Source organism: Primulina tabacum, chromosome 1 (assembly GCF_025594145.1).
Source record: "Primulina tabacum isolate GXHZ01 chromosome 1, ASM2559414v2, whole genome shotgun sequence".
Taxonomy (NCBI): Eukaryota; Viridiplantae; Streptophyta; class Magnoliopsida; order Lamiales; family Gesneriaceae; genus Primulina; species Primulina tabacum.
Window position 1 is genome coordinate 32597496 of NC_134550.1, and position 18622 is coordinate 32616117.

At 31.4% G+C, this 18622-nt stretch overlaps 1 protein-coding gene across 1 annotated transcript in view; it reads left to right on the top strand.

The window, feature by feature from the left end:
- The first annotated feature begins 10287 nt into the window (after positions 1 to 10287).
- Positions 10288 to 18622, top strand: part of LOC142507875 (uncharacterized) — a 95968-nt gene continuing 87633 nt past the window's right edge. Inside the window, exons 1-8 of the mRNA XM_075619516.1 lie at positions 10288 to 10469; positions 10566 to 10617; positions 10659 to 10979; positions 11108 to 11480; positions 11591 to 12808; positions 12900 to 13202; positions 13473 to 13598; positions 13813 to 13955. Coding sequence (XP_075475631.1) covers positions 10288 to 10469; positions 10566 to 10617; positions 10659 to 10979; positions 11108 to 11480; positions 11591 to 12808; positions 12900 to 13202; positions 13473 to 13598; positions 13813 to 13955 — 2718 coding nt within the window. The remainder of the gene's footprint in view (positions 10470 to 10565; positions 10618 to 10658; positions 10980 to 11107; positions 11481 to 11590; positions 12809 to 12899; positions 13203 to 13472; positions 13599 to 13812; positions 13956 to 18622) is intronic.

Sequence of the window (18622 nt, forward strand, 5' to 3'; positions counted from 1 at the left end):
TCTTGGAACTCGGCACTCAAGTACTCACCACCTCGATCCGATCGAAGTGTCTTGATGCTTCATCCCAACTGTTTCTCTACTTCACTTCTGAATTCTTTGAACCTTTCAAAGGCTTCAGACTTGTATTTCATCAAATATACACACCCATACCTCGAAAAGTCATCGGTAAAGGTGATGAAGTAGGCATGTCCATGCTTAGTGGTGATGCTAAGCGGACCGCACACATCGGTATGGATCAAATCCAATAACCCTTTGGCTCGCTCCACATGGCACTTAAAGGGAACTTTGGTCATCTTTCCTTTCAGACAGGATTCACAAGTCGTGAGAGCATTAATATCAGACATATCAAACATGCCACTCCCACTAACTTGTTCATCATTCTTAGGGAAATATGTCCTAATCGAGCATGCCATAATTGTGCCGAATTTAGAGTATCTTGTTTTCGCTTATTTGTTGTTGTTATTGTTTGGACATTGTTTAGTGGAATATCTTTCAATTTTAAGGTGTAGAGATCGTTTTCAAGTTCTCCAGTACCAATTAAACATTCATTCTTGTAAATTTTGCAAACACCTTTGCTAAATAAACAAGAAAATCCATCTTTATCAAGCATAGAAATGGAAATAATATTTTTCACCAAGTCTGGTACAAACAAAACATCTCTTAAAACAAACTTAAAATCATTGTTCAAAATTAAAGAAACATCTCCAACAGCTTTGGCAGCAACTCTTGCCCCATTGCCCATCCTCAAGAAGGTCTCACCTTCCCTGAGCCTCCTACTTCTTCCCATCACCTGCAAATCATTACACAGATGTCAGCCACAGCCGGTATCCAATACCCAAGAAGTAGAGTTAATTGAAATGTTTACTTCGATATAGAACATACCGTTTCCAGAACTCTTCTGGGCAAGATATTCTCTGCAGTTACGCCTCCAATGTCCAGGCTTCTTGCAGTGATGACAGATGTCAACAGTCTTGTCTGCCTTCACTGGTGTGGCTGCCACAACGGGACCCGGAGTCTGCCTCTTCAAGGACACGTTCTTCTTGGGACGTTGGAAAGAACGCTTCTTTGCCTTCCCAGGTGGACCGGTCTTCGTACCAGATGAAGAGCCCACAAAAAGAACCGGCTTCTCTTTCTTGATAGTGGACTCAAAAGTCACAAGCATATTCACCAACTCCTCAAGGGTCGGCTCCATCTTGTTCAAGTTGAAGTTCACCACTAAAGGATCAAATGAGCTAGGCAATGACAAAAGCAACACGTCGGTGGTCAGCTCCGAAGGCAACATCAAATCCATGCCAACGAGCTTGTCCACGAGCCCAATCATCTTCAGGCCATGCTCATGGATCGAGGCCCCATCTCGCATGCGCAAAGTGATCAGCTCCTTGACTATAGCATGCCTAAGAGGCCGAGTCTCCTCACCAAAAAGCTCCTTGAGGTGCAAATGTATGTCAGCAGCACTCTTTGCATCCTCAAAACGCCTCTGCAGCTCATCATTCATAGAAGCCTACATATAACACCTGGCCTTCAAGTCATGGTCACACCATTCCTTGTAAGTCTGCAATTCCTCAGGAGTGCAGCTAGTCGGAACCTCAACAGGAGGCGACTTAGTCAGTGTGTATGCAATCTTTTTCGAGTTCAAGACGATTTTCAGGTTTCTTAGCCAAGTGAGGTAATTAGGTCCGGTTAATACGTGTTTTTCGAGAATAACAGATAGTGGATTGCGAATCCAAAACATTGTCAAATTTGTACTGAAAAGTAAAACAGATAAATGTTAATGACTATTTTAAAATATTTAGTAAGATATAAAGTATGGACTTTTACTTTATAAATTTTCGCTCCCACTGTTTTGACATTTTCACTACCATCTAGTGAAAACGGGAAACTCCTTTCCTCAGTAGGTACGCAAGGTTCAATTAGCGAATTATGATCCCGAATAATATCAGCCAATCACAATCCCTAAAAGGTAGTTTCCAATTGCATCACCATGAAACCCTTTACGTAAACTTTTGTCTCACGTTTGATTAGGACCCAATAATATGACGTCGATCATCTTCACGTGTCAAGCCTTACCCATCGATGTTGAGCCTTAATGGACGGTCGCCATGAGTTCCCTCAATAATATGAGCCGAAATCATGGGAGTTCCACGTAGTTCACATCACCATGTCAATGGATGTCACAGCTTTCCGGCACCCAGGGCCCCCCCAATACTATGAGCCGAGCCCCGAGCACGGGTAGCGTTCATCATGCACCCATTGTCGATGGAAGACATGGAAATTATAAACAAATTTATAATTCTCCTTTTCGGGCTTGATATTAATTTTGAATCTTATTCAAAATGAGGGTTTTTAATTTTGAAATGTCTCATCATTAATTTTATTTAAAAACTCGCCATGTTTGATTGTATGTTTGCCAGATTCATGCAACTTTGTTATTATCATAATAATAACGCACATACTCATTATTTATAACATATCATGCATATATTATAAACAATAAACAAAACAAGGATGATCAATCGCCCCAAAACTAATAGCTCGTGTGAGCTAAACACGGGCCTAGGTCCAATCCTAGGGAAATGAATGGAATGCAAGTGCAACTATTACGTATGCTTCCAATGTTTACATGTCTTCGATCTTCATAATCATCAAGGCTACCATCTTCAAATCTTGATCTTCCACTATACTAATATTTACAAATAAATATCCATGGCAAATAGGGATACATCTCATGGGGGTGGGAACGGGCCATAAACCAAGCACACTTTATAAATTGATAATTATTACAATCATTCAACACAAAATATCCTAACATACACCTAGCAAATTGGGCTTGGGCTTTTGATCATCCTTCGTGCATAATATCACATATCATACACCATCAATTAATTATCACAATAATTAATTGATCTAATATTATATATCTTGATCCAATCACTAACCGCCACGATTATAAACTAAATTAACAAAGTATACAAACACCTTTGTCTACTTTCTAATTAATTTATTTATAACCGAATTTCTTGTAAATCACCATTTACTATAAATAACTAAAGTCAAACTTCAATTATTTATTTCATGAGAAAATATTTGCAACTTTTGTAATTTTAAACTTAAGGGCCCAAAAACACATTTTTCACCAAAAAATATTTTGGCCCATTTAAAATTCACAAATATGTTAGCCATCCAATGGCCCAACAACTCAAGGCACATGACACTTTGATATTTCAAAACACCTTTTGAAAACCCTAGCCATCATCGCCGTCGACAGATTCCGGCCAACATGCAAAAAAAAAAAAAAATTTAAATAGAGGGTTTCGGGGGCTGGGCTGCCCTTGCTGCCCGAAATGGGCAACCCCTCGGGCAGCCCGAGCTGCCCGAAATAACCCTTCACATGGCCTTTTATTTTGTTGCAAAAATCATCTCTTGCGGTTAGAAATCGACCTCAATATAATATTATGTATTTGCTACAACAAAATAGTAACCTTAGCTCGGATACCACTTGAAAGAGGATCGATTTTAGGTGCTTGAAACGCAACGGAAGCTCAAAAATTTCGGTTTTGCAAGAGAAATTCGAGCACCACATGTACTAGGTGTGTAGCAAATACAAAAACACAAAATGTCATACATAGGGTGTTTTAAGGATTTACCTATCAATCACAATGGATTGATGATGGCTCCAACTAAGGTGTAAACACCTTAGTCTTTTTTACATATTCTATCAAAATCAATCTCACGATTCTCAAATCTCAAATTCAAAAATGCCTCCATTTTTCAGCTCCATCTCTCAGGTGAACCCTACGAAGACACAATGGTGCCTTAAACTCAGATTGGTTCGAAGCTATGAAGTACCTGTATTTCAAAAGGATTCATATAGTTTAGAATATGTCTTTCATGATCGAGAAGTAAGAATATTTATTTCCCTATTTGACATCAATTTAAATTATTCTGTATTAGCTATTATGAAAGTTTCTCATATATGACAGGGTTCACGCATACATGCTAGCATTAAAAAGGATGAGGTGATGCAAAGGTTGAAACCAATTCTCAGGGAAGGGCATGTTTTTGCCATAAAAAGTATGGTAGTTGCAGAAAATGGAATGATGTTCAAGACCACAAAGAACAAATACAAAATTATTTTTATTGCAAACACTAATGTCTGTGAAATTTTCGAAGATACATCCCCCAATTTGATGTATGAATTGAAATCTTTTCATGCACTATCAACTGCATCAGATGTAACGGATGAGACAACCCTTTTTGGTATGAGAATTTATAGTTTCATTTTCATGGGCATTTTAACTAATATTATTTTCTTACACTTTTGAATTTTTTTGGATAGATGTCATTGGACGATTGGTGGCAATAGATTCCCCGCAAAACAAAGAAATCGAAGGACGTCCGCGAAAGCTTATTGACATTGTTTTAGAAGACACAAAATAAATATTAATAAAATAATTTGCATATTTATACATTTTTCACTAACCATCTAATATGTCCATTTTATTCAGGAATAATAGGTTACCATGCACTTTATGGGGAGATTTTGTTGATAAAATGACAGCCTATTTGAAAAATATGGGTGAGGAACTTGTAATAATTATTCATCAAATGTGTTGAGCAAAAAAATTTCGAGGTGAAATACGTGTATCAAATGTATACCATATCACAAACTTGATAGTCAATGGAAATTTAGATGAAATTGCTGAATTCCGAAAAAGGTATTTCTCCATTCTTTTTAATTTACTTATAATTATTTTTTATTAAGTATTAAATAAAAAACAATAATATAGATCTTCATGGAAATTAACTAATTGGATATGCATTTAGGTTGGTCAACGAAATCAATACACCAAAAACAGTCAGCACCATTTCATTGGCTTCATTGGCATCAACTAACAAAATTTTATAGGAGCTTTCCAAAAATAATATTCGAAGTATAGAACAAATTTTTGAAGATAATCATGTAAGAGAATTTCATAAATATACTCATTACAAAATAAAAAATTTGTATGATAAATTTTAAATTTGATATCATTTTCCATGTAATTTTTTAGGTCGGAAGTTTTTGGGTTTTCGCAAAAATTGTAGGTGTTGAATCTTTTCGTGAATGGTCATATTTTTCATGTAAGAAATGTCCCAAGAAAGTGACACCAGTGGGTGATAAATTTTATTATGAAAGGTGTGTTCGTTTTGATGTGACTGGAAATTTAAGGTTTGATAATTAAAATTTTTTTTTTCTTTTACCGAATATATTCTTTGATGATTACTGTTCATTTTTGGATTAAAAGGTTTAAGATTCATCTTCGAGTTGTTGACAACGCTGTAAACGTTGTTTTCTTACTTTGGGATCGAGAATGTGTTGGACTTATAGGGAAGACAGCACTAGATTTGAGGAATGATGTCAAGGAAGAGGTTTTTGTATATTTATTTTTTACTTCTGTTTTGATATAATACAAGTTATGATAAATTTATTTTACATTTCAGCTATCAAATTTAGAAAAAATCTCTAAAGCAATTGAGGATTTAGTGGATCGCAAAGTTCTTTTTAAAGTACAAGCAGGACCAAATCAGACTCATGGATTTTTGGGAACCTATACTGTCATGAAAGTCACTGTAGACCCCACTGCCATTGAAAAATATTGTGGAGAAACTTTTGAAAGTCAGGTAAATTGATTTTTCTTTAAACATGTCAGAATTTATATTTTTCAAGAGACATCTAGATTCTAATACATGCAGCATTATATTTATTGTTTTACAGGAATCTGATTTTTTTCAAAATTAAAAAGTGAAGACATTGGAGACATAAAGGAGGTAAAGTTTCAAGTTTAAATCATTTCATAACATCAAAATTCTGACTGTTCATTTTTAAAAATTATAGATTAGTTCATCTGAAGATGAAGTAACGACTCCTCGAAATCAACAGCCAAGACCATCATTTCAAGCGATGTTTTCAATGATTCAACATTGAAGAGATCTCTAATCGATGAATTCTCTTCAACAGCTCCCGACAAAAAAATGAAATCAACAATCAACCAAGCGAAAGATTAAATTATGTATTTTAACTTATTTTAGAGTTAATCTTCGGTGAATTAAGAACAGTGGTTCGGATTTGCTATCTGAAGTTATCGTTATGCTTTATTTTTCTTCATGATATGTTTCACAGCTATGTTGGTTGTTGGATTGTTGTCTTTATAAGAATTTGCTTTTTAATAGTTGCATTTGATTTTATGTTTAACCAAAAGAGTTAACATATACCCAATTCCAACATCACCATTATTATGTCTATGCCCAAAACAATCAATGGGCATACAAGTAAGTACAATACAACGGAACAAAAACTTAAAAAATTATTCTAACAAAAGAATTATGAAAACTAAAATTACGAAAGTTGAGATTTTGAAAACTACTTTATTTTGGCTGATTAATTAAGTTCTTAGATAATATTTAAAGCCATAATATATAAAAATACTATAAATAATTATCCCATTAGTTATTTAAGAGTTTGAAGTGATCATTATAAATAATCATACATTCAATAATTATTAGTTGAAATTGAAAAAAATTTCGGAAGATAATTTTAACTGGAATTGGAAAATGGACTTAGGTTTTATTTGGGTTAATAAAGCAATCAATAATTACAGATTAAAAAATAAAATACTATGAAAATAATTATAATTGTCTCATTAAATTATTTAGAGTTTCAATACATTGAAGAAAGAATAAACACAACCCAATGTTAAAATATTTACACAAGCCAACCACATATGCACAACCCCCAAGCACGAGCACCATTTTCCAAAAAAAGCTCCTATAAAGTAGCTTTTACTCTTACAAGTTACAAGTAGAAAAACAAAATTCTCAGAAGCTAAAGATAAACGGTATGTTTTTCAATTTTGTATCTTGAAACTACTTTTTGAATGAAATAAGTTTACATATCAAATCTTAATTTTATATGTTTTTTGACAGATTTTCTGGACACAACGAGAGAAATTTGACTCCACCATCTTACAGAAACACATCTCAAAAACTCAAATACAAAATGAAAAGTTGACAACATCTACGGTTATTAATAACAAGCGCACCAAGAATAATACCTAGACAAACGGTATCTTTCTCATGTATTGATATCTGACTTTATATTAGATATAAATTATGGTCAGGAAAGTTACCTTATATTTCTCTTTTGTGTGGAAATAATCCAAATGTTTTCTTTCCCGCTGAGTTTGAAACTGCAAAAATATATATAAAAAACAAGATTTTTACGTCTTCCATGTTTAACAGTTGCCAAAATATAAATTTAAATCATACCAACTCTTTCGAAATGTATGTACAATATGAACAAAGATTAATAAAGAAATATAATCCGAATATAATATGTATAAAAATTAATTATTATATTCGAAAAGTCAAAAAATACGAGAACAACAATGCACGAGACTTTTCCTTAATCTATCCAAATAAATTTTTTTATAGGTTTATTTTATATGTAAAAACTTTTAAAAAAAATATCAAGAGATAGTCACCGAGATCTAAGTTGAATTGAGATTGTTGTATCCGAAAAAGAATATTTTCAGATCTGAAGTGTGTAATAGTTTTAAATAAAGCTCCAGGTTCAGATCTGAATGAAAATGTATAACATATCTTTTAATCAAAATAAAACCGATTAGTTAAAAAAACATACAAGAAATAATATGATTTCTCAGATCTGAAGTGTGGACTAGCTTTAAATAAAGCTCCAGATTTAGATCAAAATGAAAAATGTATAAAACAGCTTTTAGTTAAAAAAACGAAATCGATCCAACAACATAAAAGAAATCATTGAAACCGTAAAAAATTACAAATGTTGATCCAACTACTAATCATGTTGTCAACAAATGTTTATTCTCAAGAGCACACAAACCCTAAAAAATTACAACGTAATCAAACCGAAAATCGATCCAACAACATAAAAGAAATCATATAATTTCTTAGATCTGAAGTGTGGAATAGCTTTAAACAAAGCTCCAGGTTCAAATCCGAATGCAAAATGTATAAAATAGCTTTTCGAATAGCTATTGAAATTCCGAAAAATATGTGCAACATGTCTCTTGAGAATCTTTGAAATCGATCCAACTACTAATCATGTTGTCAACAAATGTTGTGCTAAAAAAATTACAAACTAAAAAAAAACGGTGGAAGTTTGTATTTTCAGACATGGGAAAACTAAAAGTGGAGAGAAATGGTGCACAAAATGGAAGCTCTTACCGTTGTATTGTTTATATATTACAATAATTAGGTTAAAATTTTTCTTTGGGCTTAAGCACACAATGTGCATATGTCCAAATATTATATGTTATATTGGGCCTTTGTTTATATGAAATTTGTTTTAAATTCAAGTTGGTATGGGCCTTAAATTTTATTTAAATTTATACAATACTAAGTTTTGTTATGAGATGCAAAAAACGAACACAATTATAATTCAAAGGAAAAATTTGAAGTCAGATTGGGGTTTCAGGTTCGGGTTAGACTATGAATATGTCCTGGAAATAAAATTCGGGTAGGGTAGGGTAGGTTCGGGATCATGTTGACACATTTCGACCCATAATATGTTGCATCAAATTATGGATACACACTTTGAAAAGTAACTTAATTATTTGAAATTTATAAATTAAGATTTATTAAAACTTTCAATTTTTTTATTTTTTATTTTTTATTGGTTTCAAGGTTTGACAATTGTAAAAAATATCGAAAAGTGGAGTTTGAAACAATTAAGTTATTTTTTTATTCTTCAAGTTTTTGTATATTGTTATCACAAAAAATTTAAAATTTAAACATGTAACATTTATTTTCTAAAAACTTATTATTTTTACATTAATTAATCATTTAGAAACAATCGGACTACTAAATTTAAATTTATAAACACATGAAACATAGTTATCTTATTTAAAAAAATAATTCATATCTAAGTTTTTTAAATTTAAATTTTTATCATGGTTATATGTTTTCAACATAATTATCAGGTTGGCAAGTTGAACTGTTTAGTCGGATCGATTTTAGTTTAGTAAAAACACGAAATGTAATTATCTTATTTAACTAAAATTTGATTATCATGTTTGTAAACATAAATAATTTTATTATGATTATATGTTTTTAATCTTTATACTTTTGTTGTATTGTCAACAGAAAATTTGGATTTTAGACCAAGAACATCTCAACGATGTAGCTTAGATGATTCAGTTAAGAAGATGATTTTTACAAGATCAAGATCTCTTTTTTGTGATATCACAAATGGTACGATATTTTTGATTCAACCAGATAATATTTTATGTTTTTCATTTCTTTTTAATATTAGTTTGTGCACTTGTGCATTAAGCCAATTGTATGCAAATTTTACTTCTCAAACATTTTCCAACTAATCCACAAAACTTTCAGCGATAACTGACCTGACAAATGATGATGATTTTCATCTCTCTTCTTTTACGACCGATCAAAGAGTGAAAACATCGTTTGGTAAAATGAAGTTTGTTTCTCACTTTAATTCCAAAAAAATAATTTTTTTGTCCTGTTTGTAATCAAATGTGTATTTTTTTCTTTTTTTATTTTTTATTCTTTATTTTTTTTGTGTTCGATCTTTTGATAAAATAAAAATGAAATTTTTTGGACATGTTCCATCGAGAGACATGTCACACATTATAAAAATATATACAATTTAGCACAGTAATTAAATATTTTTTGGCATTTTATAAATCTTTTAAATTTAGCATAGTAATTAATTTCACTGCATGAGTTAAATTTTTGTATATTTATTTCGTTATACCAATAATTAAAGCTGACATATCTGTTCCAGTACCTACAAACTTAACAACCATATCAGAGAATCGACAAGATTGCCATAATCAATTACTAATTATTTCAGTGCCATCAATCGGTAAGATTATATTTTTGTGTTTCTATCTATTTGTAAATACATTTTTAAAAATTTTTTCATTTTATTTTTCAAATATCAATTTTTTATTTTACTAATATATGTTTGATTCCTACACTGTATTCATAGATTATTGGGATATAGGCGATACATCATACAAATGTGAGTTTTGTAGTGCGATGTTTTGGTATGAAGAGAGGTTGTGTCCAAATAATAAATCTCAGAGTCCTAAGTACTCTTTATGTTGTATCCAAGGAAAAATACAACTTCCATTTTTTAAGAAACCACCTCAAATATTACATGATTTATTGTATGGGACGAGCGACAAGAGCAAACACTTTTGTGAAAACATCCGATCATACAACAACATGTTTTGCTTCACGTCGATGGGAGGAAAGATAGATTCAAGTCTAAATCAAGGCGGCTCTCCTCCAGTTTTTAAACTTCATGGTCAAAATTATCATTTAATCGGAAGCTTACTTCCATGTCAAGGTGTATCACCTAAGTTTGCTCAGCTATACATTTACGACACAGAAAATGAAATTTCAAATCGGATTTCTGCTGTCAGGTATATCTACAAAATATATTTATTTTACTTTATCATGTTTATGAATCAGTTCATAAAAACTAAATTAAATTACGCCTCATCAATATATTTTTACAGACAAAACAGCGACACAAATAATCTTCATTTCAAGATAATTTCAGATTTGAAGGTCATGTTAGATGAAAACAATGTTTTGGTCAAGTCTTTTAGGATGACCAAAGAAATAATGATGGAGAAGGACGATATGATAATAAATTAAAGCTGATTGGTAGAAGGTGTGGTGATGGAAGAAGATATAATCTTCCTTCTGCTTCTGAAGTTGCAGCATTGATTGTGGGAGATTTCGACGAGTCTCTAGGTGATAGAGATATTTTAGTCGAAACACAAACGGGAAAACTTAAACGTATCAATGAACTAAATCCTGCATATCTTGCTCTCCAATATCCACTATTTTTTCCCTATGGTGAGGACGGTTATAGAGAAGATATCTCATTCTCAAAATCTAAATCAAGTTCTGTAGGGAGAAAAAAAGTGAGTATAAGAGAATTTTTTTCATATCGACTTCAAGATAGGGATTGCGAATGCTCAACTATTTTATCTTCTAGAAGGCTTTTTCAACAATTTGTTGTCGATGCATACACAATCGTTGAATCTTCAAGGTTGACATATATCCGGATGAATCAAAAACAGTTGAGATGTACAAAGGTCTTCATGATGCACTTCTGCGCGGTGAAACAAATCCGTCCACTCAAGGAAAACGTATTATATTGCCTTCTACGTTTACTGAAGGGGCCAGATATATGATTCAGAACTATCAAGATGCGATGGCTATATGCAAATGGGCCGGTTATCCAGATTTGTTTATAACATTTACATGCAACCCAAAATGGCTAGAAATTGTGAGATTTGTCGAGGAACGTGGGTTGAAGCCTGAAGACCGTCCGGATATTGTTTGCAGAATTTTTAAAATAAAGTTAGATGCCTTGATTAAAGATCTTCGAAACAATAAATTTGTTAGAAATGTTAAGGCAGGTAAAATAATTAAATTTTTGCAACTATATATTATTTATTATTAGCATGAATATTAGAAAATTTAAATATTTTACTAAATATAACTAATTATTCATCTTAAATTGTTGCAGTTATATATACCGTTGAATTTCAAAAGCGAGGATTACCGCACGCCCACATTTTGCTTTTCCTTTGTAAAGAAGACAAATATCCAACACCAGAGGCAATCAATGGTATCATTTCTGCTGAAATACCTTACGAAAAGGAAGATCCAGTTTATTACGGTGCAGTATGTGATCTCATGATGCACGATCCATGTGGAGATGCAAGAAAGAAATCCGCATGCATGTCCGATGGTCGTTGCACAAAGAATTTTCCGAAAAAGTTTGTTGAAGTAACATCAATTGATGAGGATGGATACCCAGTCTATAGACGCAGAGATAATGCACAAACAATTCTAAAGAATGGTGTTAATCTAGATAACATTTTTGTTGTTCCTCATAATCATTATTTGTTGATTCGGTACGGAGCTCGTATTAATGCCGAATGGTGTAACCAATCTCGAGCGATCAAATATTTGTTCAAGTATATAAATAAAGGACATGATCGTGTGACTGCATCATTTTATCAAAGCTCGGATAATGACAATTTTGGAAAAATTGTTGATGAAGTCAATATGTACTACGACTGCAGATACATTTCCCCGTGTGAGGCGGCGTGGAGAATTTTTGGATTTGAGATTCAATACAGAGACCCACCTGTTGAGCGTTTGAGCTTTCATCTTCCGAATGAACAAAATATTATTTTTTCTGATATCGATCAAATCGATACTGTTCTTGAACGACTTACTGTTAATCAAAGCATGTTTCTTGCATGGATGGAAGCTAATAAGAAATATCCAGAGGCAAGAGAATTACTATATGCTGAATTTCCAATGAAGTTTGTTTGGAAAAGAGATACACGAGAATTTGTTCCTAGAAAAAAGAGATTTTCAATTGGACGTATTTTTTATGTTCCTCCGGGTTGTGGTGATATGTACTATTTAAGATTTCTACTCAATGTAGTTCGTGGTCCCACGTGCTATGATGATATATCTATTGTCAACGGCGTTCAATACCGTTCATTTCGTGATGCTTGCTATGCATTAGGGCTGTTGAATGATGATAAGGAGTACATTGATGGCATCGTTGAGGCAAGTCATTGGGCTTCAGCACAATCCTTGAGAGTTTTATTTGCTACTCTATTGTCATCAGACAGTATTAGTCGACCTGATGTAGTTTGGGAGTCTTGTTGGACATATTTATCGGATGATATTTTATACAAACAACGTAACTTGCTGCATCATCAAGGTATGCACCAATATTTCACTATATTTTTATGATTTTTTATATTTTTGCAAGCTGAAAGCATTTATATATTTTAAATTAATTTCTTTTGTAGAATTGGAATTGAATGAGGATGAAATTAAAAGTCATGCGTTGGTTGAAATTGAGAAACTATTGCGAAGCTATGGAAAGAGTTTACGTGGATTTCAATCAGTGTCATTTCCAAGTGATGAATATTTTCATTCTTCTAGAAATAGCCTAATACATGATGAGATGCGGTTTGATAGAAGAGTTCTGTTCAGAGAACATCATAATCTCCTAAATAATTTGAACGATCAACAACGCCAAGTATATAATACGATTATGACTGTTGTTGATTTGAATACGGGAGGGATTTTCTTTGTATATGGATATGGAGGTACTAGAAAAATATTTATTTGGAAAACTCTGTCGGCATGCTTGAGATAAAATGGAGAAATTGTTTTGAATGTGGCATTCAGTGGTATAGCATCTCTTCTACTCCTTGGTGGAAGAACGAACTGCTCATTCTCGCTTTTCAATTCCATTTAATCCTACTGAGGAATCAACATGCAATATCAAGCAAGAAAGTCCTCTTGAAGAACTTATAGTAAAATCTAAACTTATCAATTGGGATGAGGCTCAATGACGCACAAGTTTTGTTTTGAAGCTCTGGATAAAAGTATGAAAGATATAATGGGATTCGTCAATCCTTCAAGCCTTCATATGCCTTTTGGAAGAAAAAAAGTTGTTTTTGGTGGTGATTTTAGACAAATATTGCCTGTTTTTGCAAAAGGTAGTAGACAAGATATTGTTCTAGCCACTATTAATTCATCGTACCTTTGGAGACATTGCAAAGTTTTTTAGATTGACGAAAAACATGAAACTGCAGAATTTGGGTTCTGATCAAGAATATGCTGAAATGAAAAAATTTTCGGATTTGATTGCTAATTTAGTAGATGGAAAAATTGGAGAATAAAATGATGGTTATGCAACAATTGATATTCTAGATGAACTTTTGTTGAAAGATTACAATGATCCTATTGCAACAATTGTTGAGAGCACATATCCGTTGTTTCGAAATAATGTCAATGATGCAAAATATTTCCAGCAAAGAGCTATATTGGCCCCGACTCTTGATGTCATTCAGTCAGTAAATGAATACATGATTTCAATGAACCATTCAGAGGGAAGATTGTATTTGAGTTCTGATACAACGTGTCATTCCGATAAAAATAGTGACTTATTACATGATGTGCATACCTCCGAGTTCTTAAATGCAATAAGCTGTTCTGGAGTACCAAATCACGAGTTAAACTTGAAGGTAGGAACTCCGGTTATGTTGCTACGAAACATAGATCATTCTATTGGACTATGCAATGAAACTAGATTGATTTTGACAAGACTTGAAAATCATGGTTTGGAAGGAAAGATTCTAACTGGACTAATGCGGGTCATAAAGTTATTATTCCAAGATTGTCATTGACTCCTTCTGATCCAAGACTTCCTTTCAAATTCCAACGAAGACAATTTCCTTTGATTGTTTCATATGCAATGACAATCAACAAAATTCAGGGGCAATCTTTATCTCATGTAGGACCTCTTTTGAAAAACCAGTTTTTAGTCATGGTCAGTTCTATGTCGCTGTATCCAGAGTTACAAACCCTAAAGGTCTAAAAATTTTTATATGTGATAACGATAGTAGCAAAAAAAATTCAACGACAAATGTTGTATTTAAAGAAACTTTTCATAATATGTGAAGAAATTTGTTTCTTAATTATCTAATTTATAAGCATTTTTTTTGTATTTTAAAATTCTATAAAATTTAGCATAGTAATTAATTTCATCTCGTGCATCGCATGGATTAGATACTAGTATATATATAAAAGCAGAGTTTTGCCAAAAATAGTAATTTCCCGCCAAAATTTCATTTCTAAAAAAAGAAAGATATATCATGAATATTGACATATGTGTACTGCAATAAATGATCACCTCAATTATTGTTTGCATTGATTATTTCAACTCATTTAATTCAAATTTGAATTTAATTAATTTCTATATTAATTCAAACGTAATTTATGTATTATATGTTTTTTTATTATTTTTTACTAAAATTGAAACTAAACTCTATTGAAAACGTAAACTATATTAAACTTTTTACATTGATTATATCAATCAATTTAAATAAAAATTTGTATAAATAAATTTATAAAACAAATGATTGCAATGTTCAGTATCACTCATGAGGTAAATAATTCAAAAATACATTTTGCTATTTTAAGTAATTTCCTGCTCAAATTACTTACTAAAAAAGAAATACAATATTAATTAGTTTATTTATTTTTTCTAAAAAAAAATTGATTAAGTGTTAAAAGTTATCACTACAACAAGGTTTTCCAATGGACATTAAATTACAATTTAATGATCATAATTTTTTTTATCCCAAATGCATATCATTTAGAAATTACCTTAATTTTAAAGAATTAATGTATTGTAGTTTTCTTCCAAAACCATATGTATATTGTATATCTTGAATTATCTTATTAAAAATTCAAATAAGAGAGCACAAGAAAATTAAAAGAGATAGATTCAAAAGAGTTTCAAATAAACATAAAATTACTCTCAATAAACATGTATATTACCCTCAATAATCAGAAATGTTTGACACTCAATGCATGCAATTCGAGATTTCCATAATTTGAAATATGTAATGTATGATATAATTCTATCAAAAGCATCCAATGTATAATTTTTGTCACTTGGGATGTCTTATTTTAATTTTAAATTATAAGTAATGTAATATTGCATATAATATTATAAACCAATTTTATTCTATTTATCTTACTAAATTTATCTACTCCAAAATTGAATTCTGAAATGACTCCTATTTTCAGCATCATATATGAGTTGAATCATTTCAAGATGTAATTTTTGTTTAAATTTAGATTTGTTCGTTGTTATGAACTACCTACATATAGAAACAACGAGAACAACGAGACATTAAGTTTGAAATCTGTCTTTCATGATCGAGCAGTAGAAAATATTTTTTTCTTCGATTTGTACAAAATTTTTTATTATTACGTATTACTATCGTGATAATCTTCTTCTATATTACAAAGTTCACGGATATATATTAATATTAAATGTCCCGTAATGAAAATGATTAAACCAATTTTAAAAAAAGTACACATCTATTAGAAGACACATTATAAAATTTATTGATATTATTTGGAATACACATAGTAAATATTAATAAAATAACTTTTCTGATTTATACATAATTTACTAATGATCAAATGTTTCATTTTTCTTTCGGAATAATAGATTGTTGTGTATATTATGAAGAGATTTTGTAGATAAAATAACAACTTATTTGGATAAAGATATTGATGAAACAATTATTTTTATCATTCAAATGTGTCAAACACGTGTTATGTCACAAAATTATTTGTGAATGTGTGATTTAGACGAAATTATTAATTTTTTAAAAAATATTTCTCATTAATTTTATTTAATGTGATTTAAAAATATTTTTTATTTTATTGAATGTGATTTAAAAATATTTTTTTATCACATGATAAAAAATAATAATATATAGCTTCTCGAAAACTACAAAATTAAATATGTATTAAGGTTGGTGGTCGAAATCAATACACTAAATACGATAAGCATCATGTCATTGACTTAGGCTAACACAATCTAAAATTTTGATATATGATAATGATTATTAGCCAAAAAAATTAATCGACATGCGTTGTATTTAAGAATTTTTTTTAAAATTAGCGAAAAATAGTTTTTATTTTTATTTTTTATAATTATATTTTTTTTTTCATTTTAAATATCTATTCATTTTTCACTAATTTTGAATAATATCATCCCGTGCATCGCACGGCTTAAATACTAGTAACCCTTAAAAACACAGGTTTTTGCATCCTAGTAGAAAACCATATTTTATACATGTAAACATGTCTACCACGTTTATTAAATGCAATTAAAATAATTTAATTAAGCATTTTCAATTTTTCCTAGATTTGCATGTAGTTGGCTTATTTATCGTATTTTGGGCCTTACACTACATACTAGCATTGTGCTTTGACTCGTTTACCGACTACGCAAGGGTCACAATGTGGCGAGGTTGGGTTTAATCGCGACATGTGTAGGAGCTAGTGCATTATAGTCGAGAATTCACCACTACGGGTGTGGATATTCTATGTGATCTAACGAAATAGTAGTGCATGAAATATCTTGCCAGAATGTAAGATGTACACTAAGGACAAGAGTTCTCTAGTTGCACATACGATGACACTATGAATCTTTAATGAATATATCACATAAATATCAAATCTAATATGCAACCCTCGATGAACCAATAGTTTCATATTCGATCGTGATATATAAGATGAAGGGACCATACTGTATGTTAAAAATAAACGATTAGTTCTTCCAAGTACTATCAGTGATGCCTAGGGAATCATAGGGCGACACAACTAGACGCTCTTACTGTGATTCGATGAGTTTAATCAGAAAATGACTTATGATATTCTCATGATCAAATGTTGATACATAGAATGGGGCAAGTTAGGGTAAGTCCGAATAAAGGACAATGTCCTGAATCACAAAGAGTTGTGAACTCATGGTTAACTAGATCCCTAAATCATTAAGGGTTACACAAGCACTGGATCATTTGTTCCCCTTGAGACTATAAATTTAAAATGTTTAATTTATATAAAACTATGAGATAATAAATTTAAGGAGTTGAAATTTATGATAATTAAAATTTGAAGAGAATAAATTCAAGGAGTTGAACTTATGGAAAGTTGAGAGTTTAAAATATAAAACTCAAAGGTTGAGTTTATAAAATATTAAATTAACTATATTGGGAGTATGTATAAAGGTCTTGTAGGAATATAAGTCCAACATGCTAATTAAATAAAGTTCCTAATGGACTTGAAATATTAATTAATTAAAGCAGTTGGACTAGTCAAATCAATTAACTAAGCACATAAGTGTTTTATTTTATCATGGAACCTTAAACCTATAATTAAAGAAATTTGTTTAAGAACTCATGTTTGAAAGGCAACATACCTTAGCCGCCACACAAGTGTGTGATTTTCGAAAACTGTCTCCAAAAACCTCTCAATTTTCGGCCACCCAAAAGGAATTTTAAGGTTTGAGCTCTCAACTTGTTTTTGATCTTAATGTTAAATTTCTTCAAAGTTATCTAATGTAATTTAGAGAAGGAACAATTATTTCAGTCATGGACTTGATTGGATATTGAAGAAAGAAGATTTCATAGAGGATAAACAATTATTCTAGTCATGGACTTGATTGGAGATTGAAAAAAGAAGATTTCAAGAAGATTGTTAGTAGGAAATACTACAAGAGCTATCTCCGATAATCCCGTAATAGTTGGTGCCAAGTGATTTATTCACTCAAGGTATATTCATAAACGTCCTATGAATGTTTATTTTGTTCAAACCATACGAGTGTCAAAAGATATTATTTGAATGTCAAATAAATTTTTTTTTAAAACTTTCGCTGTGTTTTGGATACGAGAATACCGATTTTCAGCAGTGGTATCAAAGTAAGGTTCTCTATATCATATGGTTTCATTTTCATATTGAGTATTTTATTTCTAACCATACAACAAAATTTTTAAGAAAATTGATGTACTAATAAAATTTTGATTTTAATCAGCGAAAAAAATTCGAGCTCCCTGGAACAGTTGCGAGCAGTGCATCGTGTGCGCATCGCGGCGGCCGCGCAGCGACCTGCGTGCACATTGTGCCCCAACTGTCCAATCTGATCGGGCAATGGCGG